This window comes from Engystomops pustulosus, chromosome 4 (assembly GCF_040894005.1).
Source record: "Engystomops pustulosus chromosome 4, aEngPut4.maternal, whole genome shotgun sequence".
NCBI classification, from domain to species: domain Eukaryota; kingdom Metazoa; phylum Chordata; class Amphibia; order Anura; family Leptodactylidae; genus Engystomops; species Engystomops pustulosus.
In genome coordinates this window covers 217,495,037-217,514,319 of record NC_092414.1, presented here as the reverse complement: position 1 = coordinate 217,514,319, position 19,283 = coordinate 217,495,037, and the positions used below count along the sequence as shown (strand labels likewise).

At 45.9% G+C, this 19,283-nt stretch overlaps 1 protein-coding gene across 1 annotated transcript; it reads left to right on the top strand.

Annotated features, from left to right (window-relative positions):
* Window positions 1-220: 220 nt before the first annotated feature.
* On the top strand, window positions 221-9,636 carry LOC140125804 (vitelline membrane outer layer protein 1 homolog). The gene is made up of 3 exons (XM_072144671.1): window positions 221-422; window positions 7,035-7,147; window positions 9,053-9,636. The coding sequence occupies exons 1-3, from the start codon at window positions 273-275 to the stop codon at window positions 9,342-9,344; spliced, it is 555 nt and encodes a 184-aa protein (XP_072000772.1). The 5' UTR covers window positions 221-272; the 3' UTR covers window positions 9,345-9,636.
* The last annotated feature ends 9,647 nt before the right edge of the window (window positions 9,637-19,283 follow it).

Here is a 19,283-nt window from a genome sequence, read left to right as displayed (position 1 = left end):
GCAAAGAAAAGATGCCCAGTGTTCGATCCAGGGCAATGCCAAGTATTCATGATAACATAACAGCCACAGGGAATACAAGGAAAAGAAAGAACAATTCCAAGGAAACAATCATCTTTATTCTGCTCCTCAGAACCAGGAAGCCAGATGCTAAACGTTGGTAAGTGACCAAGTTCCTTGTAATATATGTATATAAATAGGGTCTAGTAAAGAATAATCACCATCTACCAGCAGCCTTCATCCACACACGCTGAGACCTTCATATAGAAGACAAGATGCTGCCCGTCCTCCTGCTCCTGGGGACTCTACAGAACCTGGTGGAGGCTGAAACCATCATATCTGTCCCAAATGGAGGGCCCTGGGGAGAATGGGGCCCCATGGACGTGTGTGGCCCAGGCTATGTAGGGACAGGATTCGATATAAAAGTGAGTAACAAATATAACTGGAACAGCAAAATGTGAACACAAAAACATAGTGACAGGAACCATGTAGAATGTATAGGTAAGGATTGGATGTATAGAGGAAGGATAGATGTATAAACAGGGACAGAGACACATTTATAGACAAGGTCTAGGATGGATGTATATACTGGGACAAGGACTGATGTATAGACAAGGTCTAGGATGAATGTATATACTAGGACAAGGACTGATGTATAGACAAGGTCTAGTTTTGGATGTATAGACTTGAATAAGGGCTGATGTATAGACATGCTCTAGTGGTGGATGTATAGACTTGGATAAGGACAGATGTATAGACAAGGTCTAGTGGAGGATGTATAGACTTGGATAAGGACTGATGTATAGCCAAGGTCTAGTGGTGGATGTATAGACTTGGATAAGGACAGATGTATAGCCAAGGTCTAGTGGTGGATGTATAGACTTGGATAAGGACAAATGTATAGACAAGGTCTAGTGGAGGATGTATAGACTTGGATAAGGACTGATGTATAGCCAAGGTCTAGTGGTGGATGTATAGACTTGGATAAGGACAGGTCTATAGACAAGGTCTAGTGGTGGATGTATAGACTTGGATAAGGACTGATGTATAGACAAAGTCTAGTGGTGGATGTATAGACTTGGATTAGTACAGATGTATAGACAAAGTCTAGTGGTGGATGTATAGACTTGGATAAGGACAGATGTATAGACAAAGTCTAGTGGTGGATTTATAGACTTGGATAAGGACAGATCTATAGACAAGGTCTAGTGGTGGATGTATAGACTTGGATAAGGACAGATGTATAGCCAAGGTCTAGTGGTGGATGTATAGACTTGGATAAGGACTGATGTATAGACATGTTCTAGGCTGGATGTATAGACTTGGATAAGGACTGATGTATAGACATGGTCTAGTGGTCAATGTATAGACTTGGATAAGGACAGATGTATAGACATGGTCTAGTGGTGGATGTATAGACTTGGATAAGGACAGATGTATAGCCAAGGTCTAGTGGTGGATGTATAGACTTGGATAAGGACTGATGTATAGACATGGTCTAGTGGTGGATGTATAGACTTGGATAAGGACTGATGTGTAGACAAGGTCTAGTTTTGGATGTATAGACTTGGATAAGGACAGATGTATAGACATGGTCTAGTGGTGGATGTATAGACTTGGATAAGGACTGATGTATAGACATGGTCTAGTGGTGGATGTATAGACTTGGATATGGACAGATCTATAGACAAGGTTTAGTGGTGGATGTATAGACTTGGATAAGGACTGATGTATAGACAAGGTCTAGTGGTGGATGTATAGACTTGGATAAGGACAGATGTATAGCCAAGGTCTAGTGGTGGATGTATAGACTTGGATAAGGACTGATGTATAGATATGGTCTAGTGGTGGATGTATAGACTTGGATAAGGACAGATGTATAGACAAGGTCTAGTGGTGGATGTATAGACTTGGATAAGGACAGATGTATAGACAAGGTCTAGTGGAGGATGTATAGACTTGGATAAGGACAGATGTATAGACAAGGTCTAGTGGTGGATGTATAGACTTGGATAAGGACTGATGTATAGACATGGTCTAGTGGTGGATGTATAGACTTGGATAAGGACTGATGTATAGACAAAGTCTAGTGGTGGATGTATAGACTTGGATAAGGACAGATGTATAGACAAAGTCTAGTGGTGGATTTATAGACTTGGATAAGGACAGATCTATAGACAAGGTCTAGTGGTGGATGTATAGACTTGGATAAGGACAGATGTATAGCCAAGGTCTAGTGGTGGATGTATAGACTTGGATAAGGACTGATGTATAGACATGGTCTAGGCTGGATGTATAGACTTGGATAAGGACTGATGTATAGACATGGTCTAGTGGTGGATGTATAGACTTGGATAAGGACAGATGTATAGACAAGGTCTAGTGGTGGATGTATAGACTTGGATAAGGACTGATGTATAGACAAGGTCTAGTGGTGGATGTATAGACTTGGATAAGGACAGATGTATAGCCAAGGTCTAGTGGTGGATGTATAGACTTGGATAAGGACAGATGTATAGCCAAGGTCTAGTGGTGGATGTATAGACTTGGATAAGGACAGATGTATAGACAAGGTCTAGTGGTGGATGTATAGACTTGGATAAGGACTGATGTATAGACAAGGTCTAGTGGTGGATGTATAGACTTGGATAAGGACAGATGTATAGACAAGGTCTAGTGGAGGATGTATAGACTTGGATAAGGACAGATGTATAGCCAAGGTCTAGTGGTGGATGTATAGACTTGGATAAGGACTGGTGTATAGACAAGGTCTAGTGGTGGATTTATAGACTTGGATAAGGACTGATGTATAGCCAAGGTCTAGTGGTGGATGTATAGACTTGGATAAGGACTGATGTATAGACATGGTCTAGTGGTGGATGTATAGACTTGGATAAGGACTGATGTATAGACAAGGTCTAGTGATGGATGTATAGACTTGGATAAGGACTGATGTATAGACAAGGTCTAGTGGAGGATGTATAGACTTGGATAAGGACAGATGTATAGACAAGATCCAGTGGTGGATGTATAGACTTGGATAATGACTGATGTATAGACAAGGTCTAGGCTGGATGTATAGACTTGGATAAGGACTGATGTATAGACATGGTCTAGTGGTGGATGTATAGACTTGGATAAGGACTGATGTATAGATAAGGTCTAGTGGTGGATGTATAGACTTGGATAAGGACTGATGTATAGACATGGTCTAGTGGTGGATGTATAGACTTGGATAAGGACTGATGTATAGACATGGTCTAGTGATGGATGTATAGACTTGGATAAGGACTGATGTATAGATAAGGTCTAGTGGTGGATGCATAGACTTGGATAAGGACATATGTATAGACAAGGTCTAGTGGTGGATGTATAGACTTGGATAAGGACTGATGTATAGACAAGGTCTAGTGGTGGATGTATAGACTAGGACAAGGACTGATGTATAGACATGGTCTAGGCTGGATGTATAGACTTGGATAAGGACTGATGTATAGACATGGTCTAGTGGTGGATGTATAGACTTGGATAAGGACTGATGTATAGACATGGTCTAGGCTGGATGTATAGACTTGGATAAGGACTGATGTATAGACATGGTCTAGTGGTGGATTTATAGACTTGGATAAGGACAGATGTATAGACAAAGTCTAGTGGTGGATGTATAGACTTGGATAAGGACAGATGTATAGACAAGGTCTAGTGGTGGATGTATAGACTTGGATAAGGACTGATGTATAGACAAGGTCTAGTGGTAGCTGTATAGACTTGGATAAGGACTGATGTATAGACATGGTCTAGTGATGGATGTATAGACTTGGATAAGGACTGATGTATAGATAAGGTCTAGTGGTGGATGTATAGACTTGGATAAGGACATATGTATAGACAAGGTCTAGTGGTGGATGTATAGACTTGGATAAGGACTGATGTATAGACAAGGTCTAGTGGTGGATGTATAGACTAGGACAAGGACTGATGTATAGACATGGTCTAGGCTGGATGTATAGACTTGGATAAGGACTGATGTATAGACATGGTCTAGGCTGGATGTATAGACTTGGATAAGGACTGATGTATAGACATGGTCTAGTGGTGGATGTATAGACTTGGATAAGGACAGATGTATAGACAAGGTCTAGTGGTGGATGTATAGACTTGGATAAGGACAGATGTATAGACAAGGTCTAGTGGTGGATGTATAGACTTGGATAAGGACTGATGTATAGACAAGGTCTAGTGGTAGCTGTATAGACTTGGATAAGGACTGATGTATAGACAAGGTCTAGTGGTGGATGTATAGACTTGGATAAGGACTGATGTATAGACATGGTCTAGTGGTGGATGTATAGACTTGGATAAGGACTGATGTATAGACATGGTCTAGTGGTGGATGTATAGACTTGAATAAGGACTGATGTATAGACAGGGTCTAGTGGTGGATGTATAGACTGGGACAAGGACTGATGTATAGACAGGGTCTAGTGGTGGATGTATAGACTTAGATAAGGACTGATGTATAGACAAGGTTTAGTGGTGGATGTATAGACTTGAATAAGGACTGATGTATAGACAAGGTCTAGTGGTGGATGTATAGACTTGGATAAGGACTGATGTATAGACAAGGTCTAGTGGTGGATGTATAGACTTGGATAAGGACTGATGTATAGACAAGGTCTAGTGGTGGATGTATAGACTTGGATATGGACTGATGTATAGACAGGGTCTAGTGGTGGATGTATAGACTGGGACAAGGACTGATGTATAGACAGGGTCTAGTGGTGGATGTATAGACTTGGATAAGGACTGATGTATAGACAAGGTCTAGTGGTGGATGTATAGACTTGAATAAGGACTGATGTATAGACAAGGTCTAGTGGTGGATGTATAGACTTGGATAAGGACTGATGTATAGACATGGTCTAGTGGTGGATGTATAGACTTGGATAAGGACTGATGTATAGACAAGGTCTAGTGGTGGATGTATAGACTTGAATAAGGACTGATGTATAGACAAGGTCTAGTGGTGGATGTATAGACTTGGATAAGGACTGATGTATAGACAAGGTCTAGTGGTGGATGTATAGACTGGGACAATGACTGATGTATAGACAGGGTCTAGTGGTAGCTGTATAGACTTGGATAAGGACTGATGTATAGACATGGTCTAGGCTGGATGTATAGACTTGAATAAGGACTGATGTATAGACAAGGTCTAGTGGTGGATGTATAGACTTGAATAAGGACTGATGTATAGACAAGGTCTAGTGGTGGATGTATAGACTTGGATAAGGACTGATGTATAGACAAGGTCTAGTGGTGGATGTATAGACTTGGATAAGGACTGATGTATAGACAAGGTCTAGTGGTGGATGTATAGACTTGGATATGGACTGATGTATAGACAGGGTCTAGTGGTGGATGTATAGACTGGGACAAGGACTGATGTATAGACAGGGTCTAGTGGTGGATGTATAGACTTGGATAAGGACTGATGTATAGACAAGGTCTAGTGGTGGATGTATAGACTTGAATAAGGACTGATGTATAGACAAGGTCTAGTGGTGGATGTATAGACTTGGATAAGGACTGATGTATAGACATGGTCTAGTGGTGGATGTATAGACTTGGATAAGGACTGATGTATAGACAAGGTCTAGTGGTGGATGTATAGACTTGAATAAGGACTGATGTATAGACAAGGTCTAGTGGTGGATGTATAGACTTGGATAAGGACTGATGTATAGACAAGGTCTAGTGGTGGATGTATAGACTTGGATAAGGACTGATGTATAGACAAGGTCTAGTGGTGGATGTATAGACTTGGATATGGACTGATGTATAGACAGGGTCTAGTGGTGGATGTATAGACTGGGACAATGACTGATGTATAGACAGGGTCTAGTGGTGGATGTATAGACTTGGATAAGGACTGATGTATAGACAAGGTCTAGTGGTGGATGTATAGACTTGAATAAGGACTGATGTATAGACAAGGTCTAGTGGTGGATGTATAGACTTGGATAAGGACTGATGTATAGACAAGGTCTAGTGGTGGATGTATAGACTTGGATAAGGACTGATGTATAGACAAGGTCTAGTGGTGGATGTATAGACTTGGATATGGACTGATGTATAGACAGGGTCTAGTGGTGGATGTATAGACTGGGACAAGGACTGATGTATAGACAGGGTCTAGTGGTGGATGTATAGACTTGGATAAGGACTGATGTATAGACAAGGTCTAGTGGTGGATGTATAGACTTGAATAAGGACTGATGTATAGACAAGGTCTAGTGGTGGATGTATAGACTTGGATAAGGACTGATGTATAGACATGGTCTAGTGGTGGATGTATAGACTTGGATAAGGACTGATGTATAGACAAGGTCTAGTGGTGGATGTATAGACTTGAATAAGGACTGATGTATAGACAAGGTCTAGTGGTGGATGTATAGACTTGGATAAGGACTGATGTATAGACAAGGTCTAGTGGTGGATGTATAGACTTGGATAAGGACTGATGTATAGACAAGGTCTAGTGGTGGATGTATAGACTTGGATATGGACTGATGTATAGACAGGGTCTAGTGGTGGATGTATAGACTGGGACAATGACTGATGTATAGACAGGGTCTAGTGGTGGATGTATAGACTTGGATAAGGACTGATGTATAGACAAGGTCTAGTGGTGGATGTATAGACTTGAATAAGGACTGATGTATAGACAAGGTCTAGTGGTGGATGTATAGACTTGGATAAGGACTGATGTATAGACATGGTCTAGGCTGGATGTATAGACTTGGATAAGGACTGATGTATAGACATGGTCTAGGCTGGATGTAGTGGCAAGACAAGGATGTACATACAGGGAATATTATAATCATTTGTAGATAAGAAGTTTGTATAGACCAGGAGGACGTCAGTCGTAGGGGATTGTTAGGACAAGGACAGATGGGACATTTTGCTGATATTGATGTGAGGTGGAGTAGATTTGCCTGATTTCCTTTTTATACAAGACTTTACTTTAATCTCAGGTGCAAAAATATCAAGACATTTTCGATGACTCGAGTTTGAATGCAGTTGGTATTTTTTGCACAAAAATTGGATCAAAGGATGTCGTTAAGATCATTATATCCACCGAGGGACCGTAAGTAGCAACATATTTTATTCATGTCTTTCAAAGCCGCTAGTCACCATCATAGTGACCAAAAATCCCCCACGGTATGAAGTGTCGGATGCACATGGCCATGTCCAACCGCGCAGAACTCCCCAGACCAGACCAGATGATGACATAACTACACCGGCGCTTCCTGGTGCAATGAAACGTGGTATATGAAGTATTGCACTCACCGGCCTCTGCTAATCTATTTATGGACATGTTTGAAGCCCAATATATATTGTCCAACAACAAATTTATATAGGTTTTATAATGTTTTCATACATTTACAAAAATTAAAACCTCCTGTACAAAAAATTATTTTTTATTTTGCCATATTCTGGTGCTAATAACTTTTTCATACTTTGGTGCCCGGAGCTGTGGTTGGTGTCATTTTTTGCGACTTTTTATGACGTTTTCAATGGTATCATTTTTAGGACTGTAAGACCTTTTGATCACTTTTTTTAGATTTTTTTCAATATTTTTCAAAATGGCAAAAAAGTGCCCTTTTCGAATTTGGGCGCTAGTTTCCATTACGGGGTTAAATGCAGTGAAAAGACGTTATTATATTTTGATATATCAGGCATTTTTGGATGCGGCGATACCTAATGTGTTTATGGTTTTTACTGTTTACTAATATTTATATCAGTTTTGGGGAAAGGGGGGGTGGTTTGAATTTTTAGGGTTTTTTTATTATAATTTTTAACTTTTTATTATTTTTTTACTTTTTTAATTATTTTTTTTACAATGTTTCGGCCCCCTAGGGTACTTTAACCTGAGGTTGTCTGATCGATCCAATCATATTCTGCCATACTACAGTAGGGCAGTATATGGGGATTTTCTTCTTTATTCATTACAATGTGGTGATTGGACATTGTAATGAAAGGGTTGAAACGAGACAGCCTCTGGCCTTTGGAAGACCCGCGGCGATATGTAGGAGGAACGAAGCAACAACTACACAACCGGATCACGAGCCACAGAGCAAACATCAAGGAAGGCTACTTAGAACATGGTCTCTCCAAGCATTTTGCATCAAAACATTAAAAAAATGGTGTCCGATAGATCATATCAGCAAAAATGGCAGCAATAGATATCAAACCTTGTGTAGGAGAGAGAACTATTGGATCTACAGGTTACACACCCTTAGTCCGGAAGGTGTGTAACAACGGATCCTTATCTTCACAATTTGCTTATTTCAGCATATTGTCCGCTCGTGGCCACCGTAGTTATTCAACATGCGCTTTATCCAATCCCTATGATAGGTCCCACATGCACCTCAGCTAATCATTTCATTCACTCATCCCCGATCGTATCTTGTGATCGTCCATATTAATAGGAAGATAACAAAGGTTATTACGGATCAGGATCATAGTGTGTTTATTAGGATCATTGTATCATTATTGTAAATTGTCTTCACTCATTTAAGTTATTGAAACCTCTTCACTTCCGGTGATGCATTATATAACTCGGCATTGATGTCTATTGTATATTGACCTGACGAAGCGGCCGGTAGTAGGCGTGAAACGCGTTGTCCGTTTTCTCTCTTTTTTTATATGTAGATTTTATATGCCCCTGTTTTATATGTATTTTACTTTTGTATCATTAAATAAAATTTACGATCCAGCTATATAGCGCAATTCACTCGGGTTGCGCCACAGTAAAATTTTTTCCTCATTATCCATCGATGAAGTAACTTGTCCATCAGCATTTGGAAATATTTCTGGCAGATCCCTTGTGGTAATTTGGGTAACTTGTTGGGCATTAGTTATATTCTCTTATACTGTCAAATTATCGCGCCCGGCCAAATGTACAGCCCTGCCACACCAAGATCTTTGTGCCAAAAAAAACCTTAATAAAACAAGATATTTGAGGGTTGTCTTTTTGCTTTCTCCGTAGACATGGCTCGTGGACAGGTCCTAAATGGTGTCCGTCTGGATATATCACACAATTCTGCCTTAAAGTTCAGCCGAACAGCAAGTGGGGAAACACCGGGGCCAACAACATCAAGTTTATGTGCTCTGATGGTTCTGTAATAGAGGGAGAAGGTTTGGATATTGGAGAATATGGTCCATGGAGCGGTGTATGTAATCGCGGAGTAAACGGAGTGAAATCCAGAGTCCTCGGAGACCAAGGACCTTGGAAAGATGATGTCGGTCTCAGCGATGTCCAGATGCGTTGTGTGGACTAACGCTGCATGAGATCATTGTATTTGGGAATCACTTATTTCATCAAATCATAATATTTTATTCATATTCTTTATGACTGAGACAAGTGGTAGTGAAAGGTGATGGTAAGATGTGGTGGGTGGTAAATCTGGATGATAGATTGGTAATAATTAGTGCTGTAGGATGGCGCTGATTAGTGATGGGTGGAGGAGGATGGCGCTGATTAGTGATGGATGGAGGAGGGTGGTGCTGATTACTGATGGATGGAGGAGGGTGGTGCTGATTACTGATGGATGGAGGAGGGTGGTGCTGATTAGTGATGGATGGAGGAGGGTGGGGCTGATTAGTGATGGATGGAGGAGGGTGGTGCTGATTAGTGATGGATGGAGGAGGGTGGCGCTGATTAGTGATGGATGGAGGAGGGTGGTGCTGATTACTGATGGATGGAGGAGGGTGGTGCTGATTACTGATGGATGGAGGAGGGTGGTGCTGATTAGTGATGGATAGAGGAGGGTGGCGCTGATTAGTGATGGGTGGAGGAGGGTGGGGCTGATTAGTGATGGGTGGAGGAGGGTGGTGCTGATTAGTGATGGGTGGAGGAGGGTGGTGCTGATTAGTGATGGATGGAGGAGGGTGGGGCTGATTAGTGATGGGTGGAGGAGGGTGGGGCTGATTAGTGATGGGTGGAGGAGGGTGGTGCTGATTAGTGATGGATGGAGAAGGGTGGTGCTGATTACTGATGGATGGAGGAGGGTGGGGCTGATTAGTGATGGATGGAGGAGGGTGGTGCTGATTAGTGATGGATGGAAGAGGGTGGCGCTGATTAGTGATGGATGGAGGAGGGTGGTGCTGATTAGTGATGGATGGAGGAGGGTGGTGCTGATTAGTGATGGGTGGAGGAGGGGGGTGCTGATTAGTGATGGATGGAGGAGGGTGGCGCTGATTAGTGATGGGTGGAGGGTGGTGCTGATTAGTGATGGATGGAGGAGGGTGGTGCTGATTAGTGATGGATGGAGGAGGGTGGTGCTGATTAGTGATGGATGGAGGAGGGTGGCGCTGATTAGTGATGGGTGGAGGGTGGTGCTGATTAGTGATGGGTGGAGGAGGGGGGTGCTGATTAGTGATGGATGGAGGAGGGTGGCGCTGATTAGTGATGGGTGGAGGGTGGTGCTGATTAGTGATGGATGGAGGAGGGTGGTGCTGATTAGTGATGGATGGAGGAGGGTGGCGCTGATTAGTGATGGGTGGAGGGTGGTGCTGATTAGTGATGGATGGAGGAGGGTGGTGCTGATTAGTGATGGATGGAGGAGGGTGGCTCTGATTAGTGATGGATGGAGGAGGGTGGCGCTGATTAGTAATGGGTGGAGGAGGGTGGTGCTGATTAGTGATGGATAGAGGAGGGTGGTGCTGATTAGTGATGGATAGAGGAGGGTGGTGCTGATTAGTGATGGATAGAGGAGGGTGGTGCTGATTAGTGATGGATGGAGGAGGGTGGCTCTGATTAGTGATGGATGGAGGAGGGTGGCGCTGATTAGTGATGGGTGGAGGAGGGTGGCGCTGATTAGTGATGGGTGGAGGAGGGTGGCACTGATTAGTGATGGGTAGAGGAGGGTGGTGCTGATTAGTGATGGATGGAGGAGGGTAGTGATGATTAGTGATGGATGGAGGAAGGTGGCGCTGATTAGTGATGGATGGAGGGTGGTGCTGATTAGTGATGGATGGAGAAGGGTGGCGCTGATTAGTGATGGATGGAGGAGGGTGGTGCTGATTAGTAATGGATGGAGGAGGGTGGTGCTGATAAGTGATGGATGGAGGGTGGTGCTGATTAGTGATGGATGGAGAAGGGTGGCGCTGATTAGTGATGGATGGAGGAGGGTGGTGCTGATTAGTAATGGATGGAGGAGGGTGGTGCTGATTAGTGATGGGTGGAGGAGGGTGGTGCTGACTAGTGATGGATGGAGGAGGGTGGTGCTGATTAGTGATGGATAAAGGAGGGTGGTGCTGATTAGTGATGGATAGAGGAGGGTGGCGCTGATTAGTGATGGATAGAGGAGGGTGGCACTGATTAGTGATGGGTGGAGGAGGGTGGCGCTGATTAGTGATGGATGGAGGAGTGTGGCGCTGATTAGTGATGGGTGGAAGAGGGTGGGGCTGATTAGTGATGGATAGAGGAGGGTGGCGCTGATTAGTGATGGCTGGAGGAGGGTGGTGCTGATTAGTGATGGATAGAGGAGGGTGGCGCTGATTAGTGATGGATAGAGGAGGGTGGCGCTGATTAGTGATGGATGGAGGAGGGTGGTGCTGATTAGTGATGGATGGAGGAGGGTGGAGCTGATCAGTGATGGGTGGAGGAGGGTGGCGCTGATTAGTGATGGATAGAGGAGGGTGGCGCTGATTAGTGATGGATGGAGGAGGGTGGCGCTGATTAGTGATAGGTGGAGGAGGGTGGTGCTGATTAGTGATGGGTAGAGGAGGATGGTGCTGATTAGTGATGGGTAGAGGAGGGTGGTGCTGATTAGTGATGGGTGGAGGAGGGTGGCGCTGATTAGTGATGGATGGAGGAGGGTGGCGCTGATTAGTGATGGGTGGAAGAGGGTGGCGCTGATTAGTGATGGGAGGAGGAGGATGGTGCTGATTAGTGATGGGTGGAAGAGGGTGGCGCTGATTAGTGATGGATAGAGGAGGGTGGCGCTGATTAGTGATGGATGGAGGAGGGTGGTGCTGATTAGTGATGGATGGAGGAGGGTGGTGCTGATCAGTGATGGGTGGAGGAGGGTGGTGCTGATTAGTGATGGGTGGAGGAGGGTGGCGCTGATTAGTGATGGGTGGAGGAGGGTGGCACTGATTAGAAATGGGTGGAGGAGGGTGGCGCTGATTAGTGATGGATAGAGGAGGGTGGCACTGATTAGTGATGGGTGGAGGAGGGTGGCGCTGATTAGTGATGAATGGAGGAGGGTGGCGCTGATTAGTGATGGGTGGAAGAGGGTGGCGCTGATTAGTGATGGGAGGAGGAGGATGGTGCTGATTAGTGATGGGTGGAAGAGGGTGGCGCTGATTAGTGATGGGAGGAGGAGGATGGTGCTGATCAGTGATGGGTGGAGGAGGGTGGCGCTGATTAGTGATGGGTGAAGGAGGGTGGCGCTGATTAGTGATGGATGGCGGGTGGTGCTGATTAGTGATGGATGGAGGAGGATGGTGCTGATCAGTGATGGGTGGAGGAGGGTGGTGCTGATCAGTGATGGGTGGAGGAGGGTGGTGCTGATTAGTGATGGATGGAGTAGGATGGCGCTAATTAGTGATGGATAGAGGAGGGTGGCACTGATTAGTGATGGGTGGAGAAGGGTGGTGCTGATTAGTGATGGGTGGAGGAGGGTGGTGCTGATTAGTGATGGGTGGAGGAGGGTGGCGCTGATTAGTGATGGATGGAGGAGGGTGGGGCTGATTAGTGATGGGTGGAGGAGGGTGGCGCTGATTAGTGATGGATGGAGGAGGGTGTTGCTGAATAGTGATGGGTGGAGGAGGGTGGTGCTGATTAGTAATGGATGGAGGAGGGTGGCGCTGATTAGTGATGGGTGGAGGAGGGTGGCACTTATTAGTGATGGGTGGAGGAGGGTGGCGCTGATTAGTGATGGATGGAGGAGGGTGGCGCTGATTAGTGATGGGTGGAGGAGGGTGGTGCTGATTAGTGATGGATGGAGGAGGGTGGCTCTGATTAGTGATGGATGGAGGAGGGTGGCGCTGATTAGTGATGGGTGGAGGAGGGTGGGGCTGATTAGTGATGGATGGAGGAGGGTGGTGCTGATTAGTGATGGGTGATGGTGATGTTAGTGAAGTGTTGATGGACAATGAAGCTGGATGAATGACATCATACAGAAATAGGTGGTTATTGATGGTAGAGGGGGTTGTGGTAGGTTTGGTTGGATACTATTACGTGGTGGTGGTTGGTGTTGAGTTGTGGATTTATACAATTTATGGTAGAAAATTCTTCTTTCTATATATGTATTCAAATTATTGATGTTTCATTTCTGTTCTTTGACTTCAAATTGTAATCTAACGAAAACAATTCCCAAATCTGAACAATAAAGAATGTCTGTAGCATCAGAAGCGTTGATTCACTTTGTGTCAGACATGTAGCTTCACGTTACAGCAGATCTATCCTGTCTATTTGCACCTACATATAAGAATGACAGAAAACAACAGGACAAGTGTCGTTGACGAAATTTGGGCCGACCCCTGCCCCTAACGATACACGGTGCAGACAGGAATGACCCCTCGCTCCCCTTTATTGTAGCTAAAACTGTTTATTTAGGACACAAATGCAGGGAGGATTCCATGTACCACACATCGTGGCACCGTGCGTCCTGAGGCAATCCATGACACCCTCCCATGTGACTAGTTACTTATTATGAACAAATTATCAACAAAATTGAGTTACAGACAATACATTAGAAATTATGCACCTGTGTGGCCATGGTCAGATTTGTGTCCACTTGTTGTAAATATAGAGGCTTCCTATTGCAGGATAGCGAGAAGAAATCTAGAAAACCTGGAGGAATTGTTATATAAAGTATATTGGACAATTGTATAACTCTTTATAATACAAACAATAACATTAATTTGCTGTAATGAGAACTCCCCTTTAAGTTGCCTGGCACTGGATACCGTTGGAGTAGGAGCATCAGTCGGCTTGTGGTGTGTTCACACTCATTTGGGCGCTTTGGTATATCCGGCTGTTTGGGCAAAGCTGACACTCTGTTGCTGTCAGATCCGCTGGAAGGGACACCGCGTCTGCTGGTCCTTCTACCCTCCATGCTGACAATGCTAGCGGTCCTCCCCGAGTTTCTGCGCGTCTCCACGCAGGCTGCATGAATTGGATCTGGACCTTCCACCTGTGCCAGTGTTTGTCCTTCTGGAACTTACAGCTGGATTCCTGGTCTGCTGTAGCATTGTTTGCTTCACCCTGGTATTGTATTCACCAGTTAGGTTACGCTCCCTTGTCTGGTGGTTTGACCTTGACGTACCCTCTGGTGTGACCCGGCGGTTTTGCTTAACCTTCTATGTTCAGTGTCTGTACATCTGCAACATCCCCCACTGGGGCCTAGCCTTTTCCTGGGGCCTGGAGTCAGCCGGGGCCCGCAGTACCTGAGTGGCTGGCGGTTGCGGCCTAGGCAAGCTAGTGTCACGGTGCTTGGTATGGGGAACCGGAGGGCTGTCCTACAGCCTGGCAGGTCTCCAGCAGGGTGGTGTTGGCAAGAAATGATGAGAGAGAGGCTGCTATAGCGGTTCTCCCTGGGGCAACCCTTTGGGGTCTGGAGTATAAGTCCCAGTGTAGTGGATAGGGTGCCCGTGATGGTAACAGCCGTAGTAGCAGGGACCAGACGGAGGCAGACGTTGAACAAAAACAACTTACAGTTCTTTATTGGAACTGACAGGAACCGTAGCAACGTGGCTTGACAGAATGGTAGAATGCTGGAGATGCAGTTGGAGGGAGCCACAGGATGTAGATCATCAGCCTGGATGCAAGGGCAGGCTGGGAGGTAGCTGTGTCCTAGTAGGATGCTTCAGCTTGTCCTGGGTTGCTTCAGATATCACCCTTGAAGGTAGGATACCCCTTTCCTCTCACTGACTAACTCAGTCTTCAGGCAGGGAGCTGAGCTCTACTCCTGTGGTCTGGTGTGCTGGCTGCACTAACTCCTCTGAGTCTGTCTTCCTGTCTAACTAGATTAGACTGCTCTGTTCAGACTCCTGGGTCTGACTGCCTGAACTCTAGAAGTTTCCTGACCAGGGGTGTTGTTACTCCCATTGGTCAGGTGGTGGCTACTCCTCCAATTACATCTCAGCTCACATCTCAGCTCACAGAAAAAAGTATAACACATGTGATTGGTTGCTGGAATTACATCACAGAAAACAATTAACTCCTGCCTTACCAGGCAGGCTCTACCGCTGCAGTGCTCATTTGTGTTATGTAGTGACTATGTAGTGACATGCTGTGGGGCTGATCAGACCCTTCACAGGCTGCAAGCTACATGGTGGGATGTATTTGCAACAACTCCTCTGCCTTGCATCGGTGAGGGTGTTGCATACCCCTGGGGCAATTCAAAGAGCCGCCCTCGGCTCGACTACGGACTGGTTGGGGCGCAGAGGACCAACCGCTGGTCAGCAGCGGGGAACCTCTGGGGGGTCCGTGTAAGTGATGGCCGGTAGAGGTAGATACAAAAAGGGCACTTCTGTGAAGTGCAGGCAACATGATCTGTAGGGACAAACCACCCATGATCCTGGAGACAGGCACCTGGGTTGGTGTCGGACTAAGACAAGACATGTGTATGCGAAGTGTGACAGTTGGTTGCTAACGCCATTAAACCAAACTGTACAGTAGGAAAGGTGTGGTGTCATGTCCGTTGCACACTCCTTGCACCAAGGCCTGTATATTTGTTATATAAACACTTCTTCCCTGGCGACAAATATATAGTGTATATAAGCATTACATTGGCATATGTGACACAATAAGACATTTGTACAATGTACAAGGTACCTGCCGACTGACATTCTTACCCTTGTATGAGTGGCATCCAGGTGCTATATCTTTAACACCCCCGGTCCCCTAAGGACCCGCAGTTTACAGACTACCCCCACTTACGAAGCTTTGGTTTGAGGCATAAGTTAGCGGTCAGGGTTTACATAGAGACGGTCCGACACAGCCACAATACAATCTGGAAAGCCTATAAAAGGTTAGTGCAAACTACTGACATAAATTGACAGTGTGCAAACATATTTTGTAAACTCTCATTGGCTTAGGAGCCCAATGGGTACACATCTTATAACATAACGTTACAAACATTACGGAGGTAGGCTACTCAGGGTAGCAAGATAGCAAATGTCTCTTCACCTGAAAAGGGAAAGGCATAATAGTGCATGCAGAATGTCCATACCGAAAAGGAAGGCATTAAGTGCAATATAATCAGTCAATAAAGTAGCAACTTTTCCTTGGAGTTGGCAAAAGTCTCTCAGAAGGTCTTTAATAGCAAAGTCCATCTTCTGGGTACAGCCCTTGATGTGGGGAAAAGTGCAATAAATGAAAAAAGGGTCTCCTCTATGTGTAGAGGGACAGAGTCCTTTGTAGGAATCTCTGCTGTGGCAGAAGAAGGGGTGCTATCATAGCACATGACAGTGGGCACTTCAAGATATGTCTCTTGACTGAGATAAGTAAATAGGGGAAGAGTCTCAGGACAGTTTCTGGCTCTATGGGTATTGCGGGCGTTCAGCCCAAATGGGATAGCAATAGTAAAGCCTATGTACAATAAACACAGTACCTGAAGAGAGCTACAGCCCATCAGGGGTTACTCAGTATCTTCTTCGGTGGTGAGTACTTCGTTGTCAGAAAAGCGTACCTGCCTCCTCTGTCTGTGTGACACCAGTTGGTACTCCTGCAGGTACGCAGGAGCTTTACCTTTCGTCTCCCTTTGAGACCTCCGAAGTTCCAGTTGGGAGAAGATAACAACCTCCTCATCGTCCTCCTCTGAGTTAGGTGCTGGAGTCGGAGTCTCAGCTGCCTCTGATGCCGGATCACCCTCCACAGGTAGCAGTATTGGAGACTGCGGTGGGGATGATGGTCTCTCTGGGGTACCTCTTACTGGAGTGGAAACAACAACACAGAGTTGAGGCACAGTCACAAGTTCTAAGAAACTGGGGGTAGGTGAACACAATGAGGTCTGTAAGTTGGGGGTCGAGGTGAGAGGTGTGGACATAGGGGCAAAAGGATGAAGACATCTCTTCAGCCGGTTCCTATGTACCCGAAGTAGTGGACAGTCTCCTCTTGAAATCTCGTAGACTTCAGGGGAGAGACTGTCCCTAACTAGGTATGGCTCACGCTCCCAACGCCCATCTAGCTTACTGGTGGGATGGTTGTTGCGCAGCCACACTCGATCTCCTGGGGCAAAAGGCTCAGCACAGGCATTACGATCAAAGTCCCTTTTTTGTTTCTCTCGGGCCTCTTCCAACCGCAGATCCACAACTTCTCTGGCATCCGCCAGGCGCCTCTGGTGTTCGTGAACCCAGTCAGTCTGGGGGAGTAAAGACTGGGAATCAGGGGACTCCATGTCCCAGGTCATATCAGCAGGGAGATGGCCGTGTCTCCTGAACATCAGGTAATACGGGGTGTATCCTGTGGAGCAATGAGTGGTGTTGCTGTACAGGTACACTAATTTGGGCAATAGTTTTGGCCAGTCAGCCCTTTTTGCAGGGGTCAGAGTCCTCAGCATGTTGATTAGAGTCTGATTCATCTTTTCGCAAAGCCCATTGCCTTGGGGATGATAGGCTGTGGTCCTCAGCTTTTTACAGCCATATAGAGTGCACAGCTCTTGGAAGACTTGGGACTCAAATGCTGTTCCTTGGTCCGTAAGGATCTGGTCCGGACAGCCATAGGGGAGGATGAAGCTCTTCCACAGGGCCGCTGTGGTGGTCCTTGCAGATAGGTCTCTGACGGGTACTGCAACCACAAATTTGGTATAGTGGTCGATGATCGTGAGAGCATAAGTGTGACCGGATCTGCTGGGCTCCAACTTCACATGATCCAAGGCCAGGATCTCTAAGGGACGTTTGCTCACAATGGGATGTAGAGGGGCCCTTTGATTGTGTCGCTCTCCTCGAGCAATGGCGCAGGCTGGGCATTCTCGACACCAGGCTTTGATGTCAGGCTTCATGTTGACCCAGTAGAAGCACCTTCGGAGGGTGGCTTCAGTCTTCTGAGCGCCAAAGTGTCCGGACTGGTCATGGTACATATCCAGTACTATCTTGGCGTCCCTCCTGGGAATCACAATTTGATACAGCCGGTCATAAGTGATAGGGTCCAGAGTTCTTCTCTTTAGCAGACCCTGATGCATGTTCAGAGTCTTTCTCTGTCGCCACAATTGCGACAGTTCTCCATCAGCTCTTCTCCGGCGGATTCTTTCAGGCACTCGCCCACTAGAGAGATAGTCCATCACTTCTCCTATGGTGCGGCTATCGGCCTGAAGACTTGTCCAGAGGTCCTTTTCCGCAGGGGCTATGACTCTTCTTGAGGAGTAGCTGGCGCTGCCTCTGACGGTAAGGAGTAAACTCTCTGGGCATCCTGACGCACAAACCGGGCATAGAACGCTAGCATCTCCACATCTTCCCACTGAGCATCCGTTGAGGGTCCCTGCCACTGGTCAGGGAGACGGGACAGAGCGTCGGCGTTGTCATTGCTCTTACCAGCCCGGTACTTGATGGTAAAGTTGAAGTTGGCAAGTCTGGAGGCCCACCGTTGTTCCAGTGCTCCAAGACGAGCGGTGTTCAGAAGCGCCAAGGGTTTATTGTCTGTGATGACAGTGAAGAAGGATGCAGCCAGGTAGTCCTTGAACTTTTCGGTCACTCTCGTGCTCCAGAGTCTGGGGTATAGAGAGTTGAAAGTTGCGCATGGAGACATTGGTGGACGCTGTGGATCGTGGAGGCAAAATGGACAGGAAACAGCAGGGGCAGCATGCATGGATGCCTCTGAGGCTCCAAAATGTATTCACGGTCCAGCCGGGTTCTTGACATCAAATGATTTTTATTTGGTTACATCATAACCTCTCCATGAAACATACTTAGTCGGTCAACGCGTTTCAAGCGGTGCAACCGCCCTTACTCATGACAAATATAGGAGCCTCTGAGGCTGCCTAATCTTGGGATGGAGCTGGCGGTCCGCTGCCAGACGAGCTTTCGCCTCTCCAAGCCCCTGTCTCTCGGCTCCTCCCCACCCAAAATGGGCCCGGGGGCCAGAAGCGTTTACTTTGAAAAAATTATAATTTTCAAAGCAGGCGGGTCATTTGAATATTTCACCTAGGAATAATGGAATAGCATAGTGGTTCTATTTTTAATCATGGAACTATTTACATGGTTCCATGATTAAGAGTGACAGTATGGGGCATCCATATTGCGCTGCTATGATTGCAACTTCAGGTCTC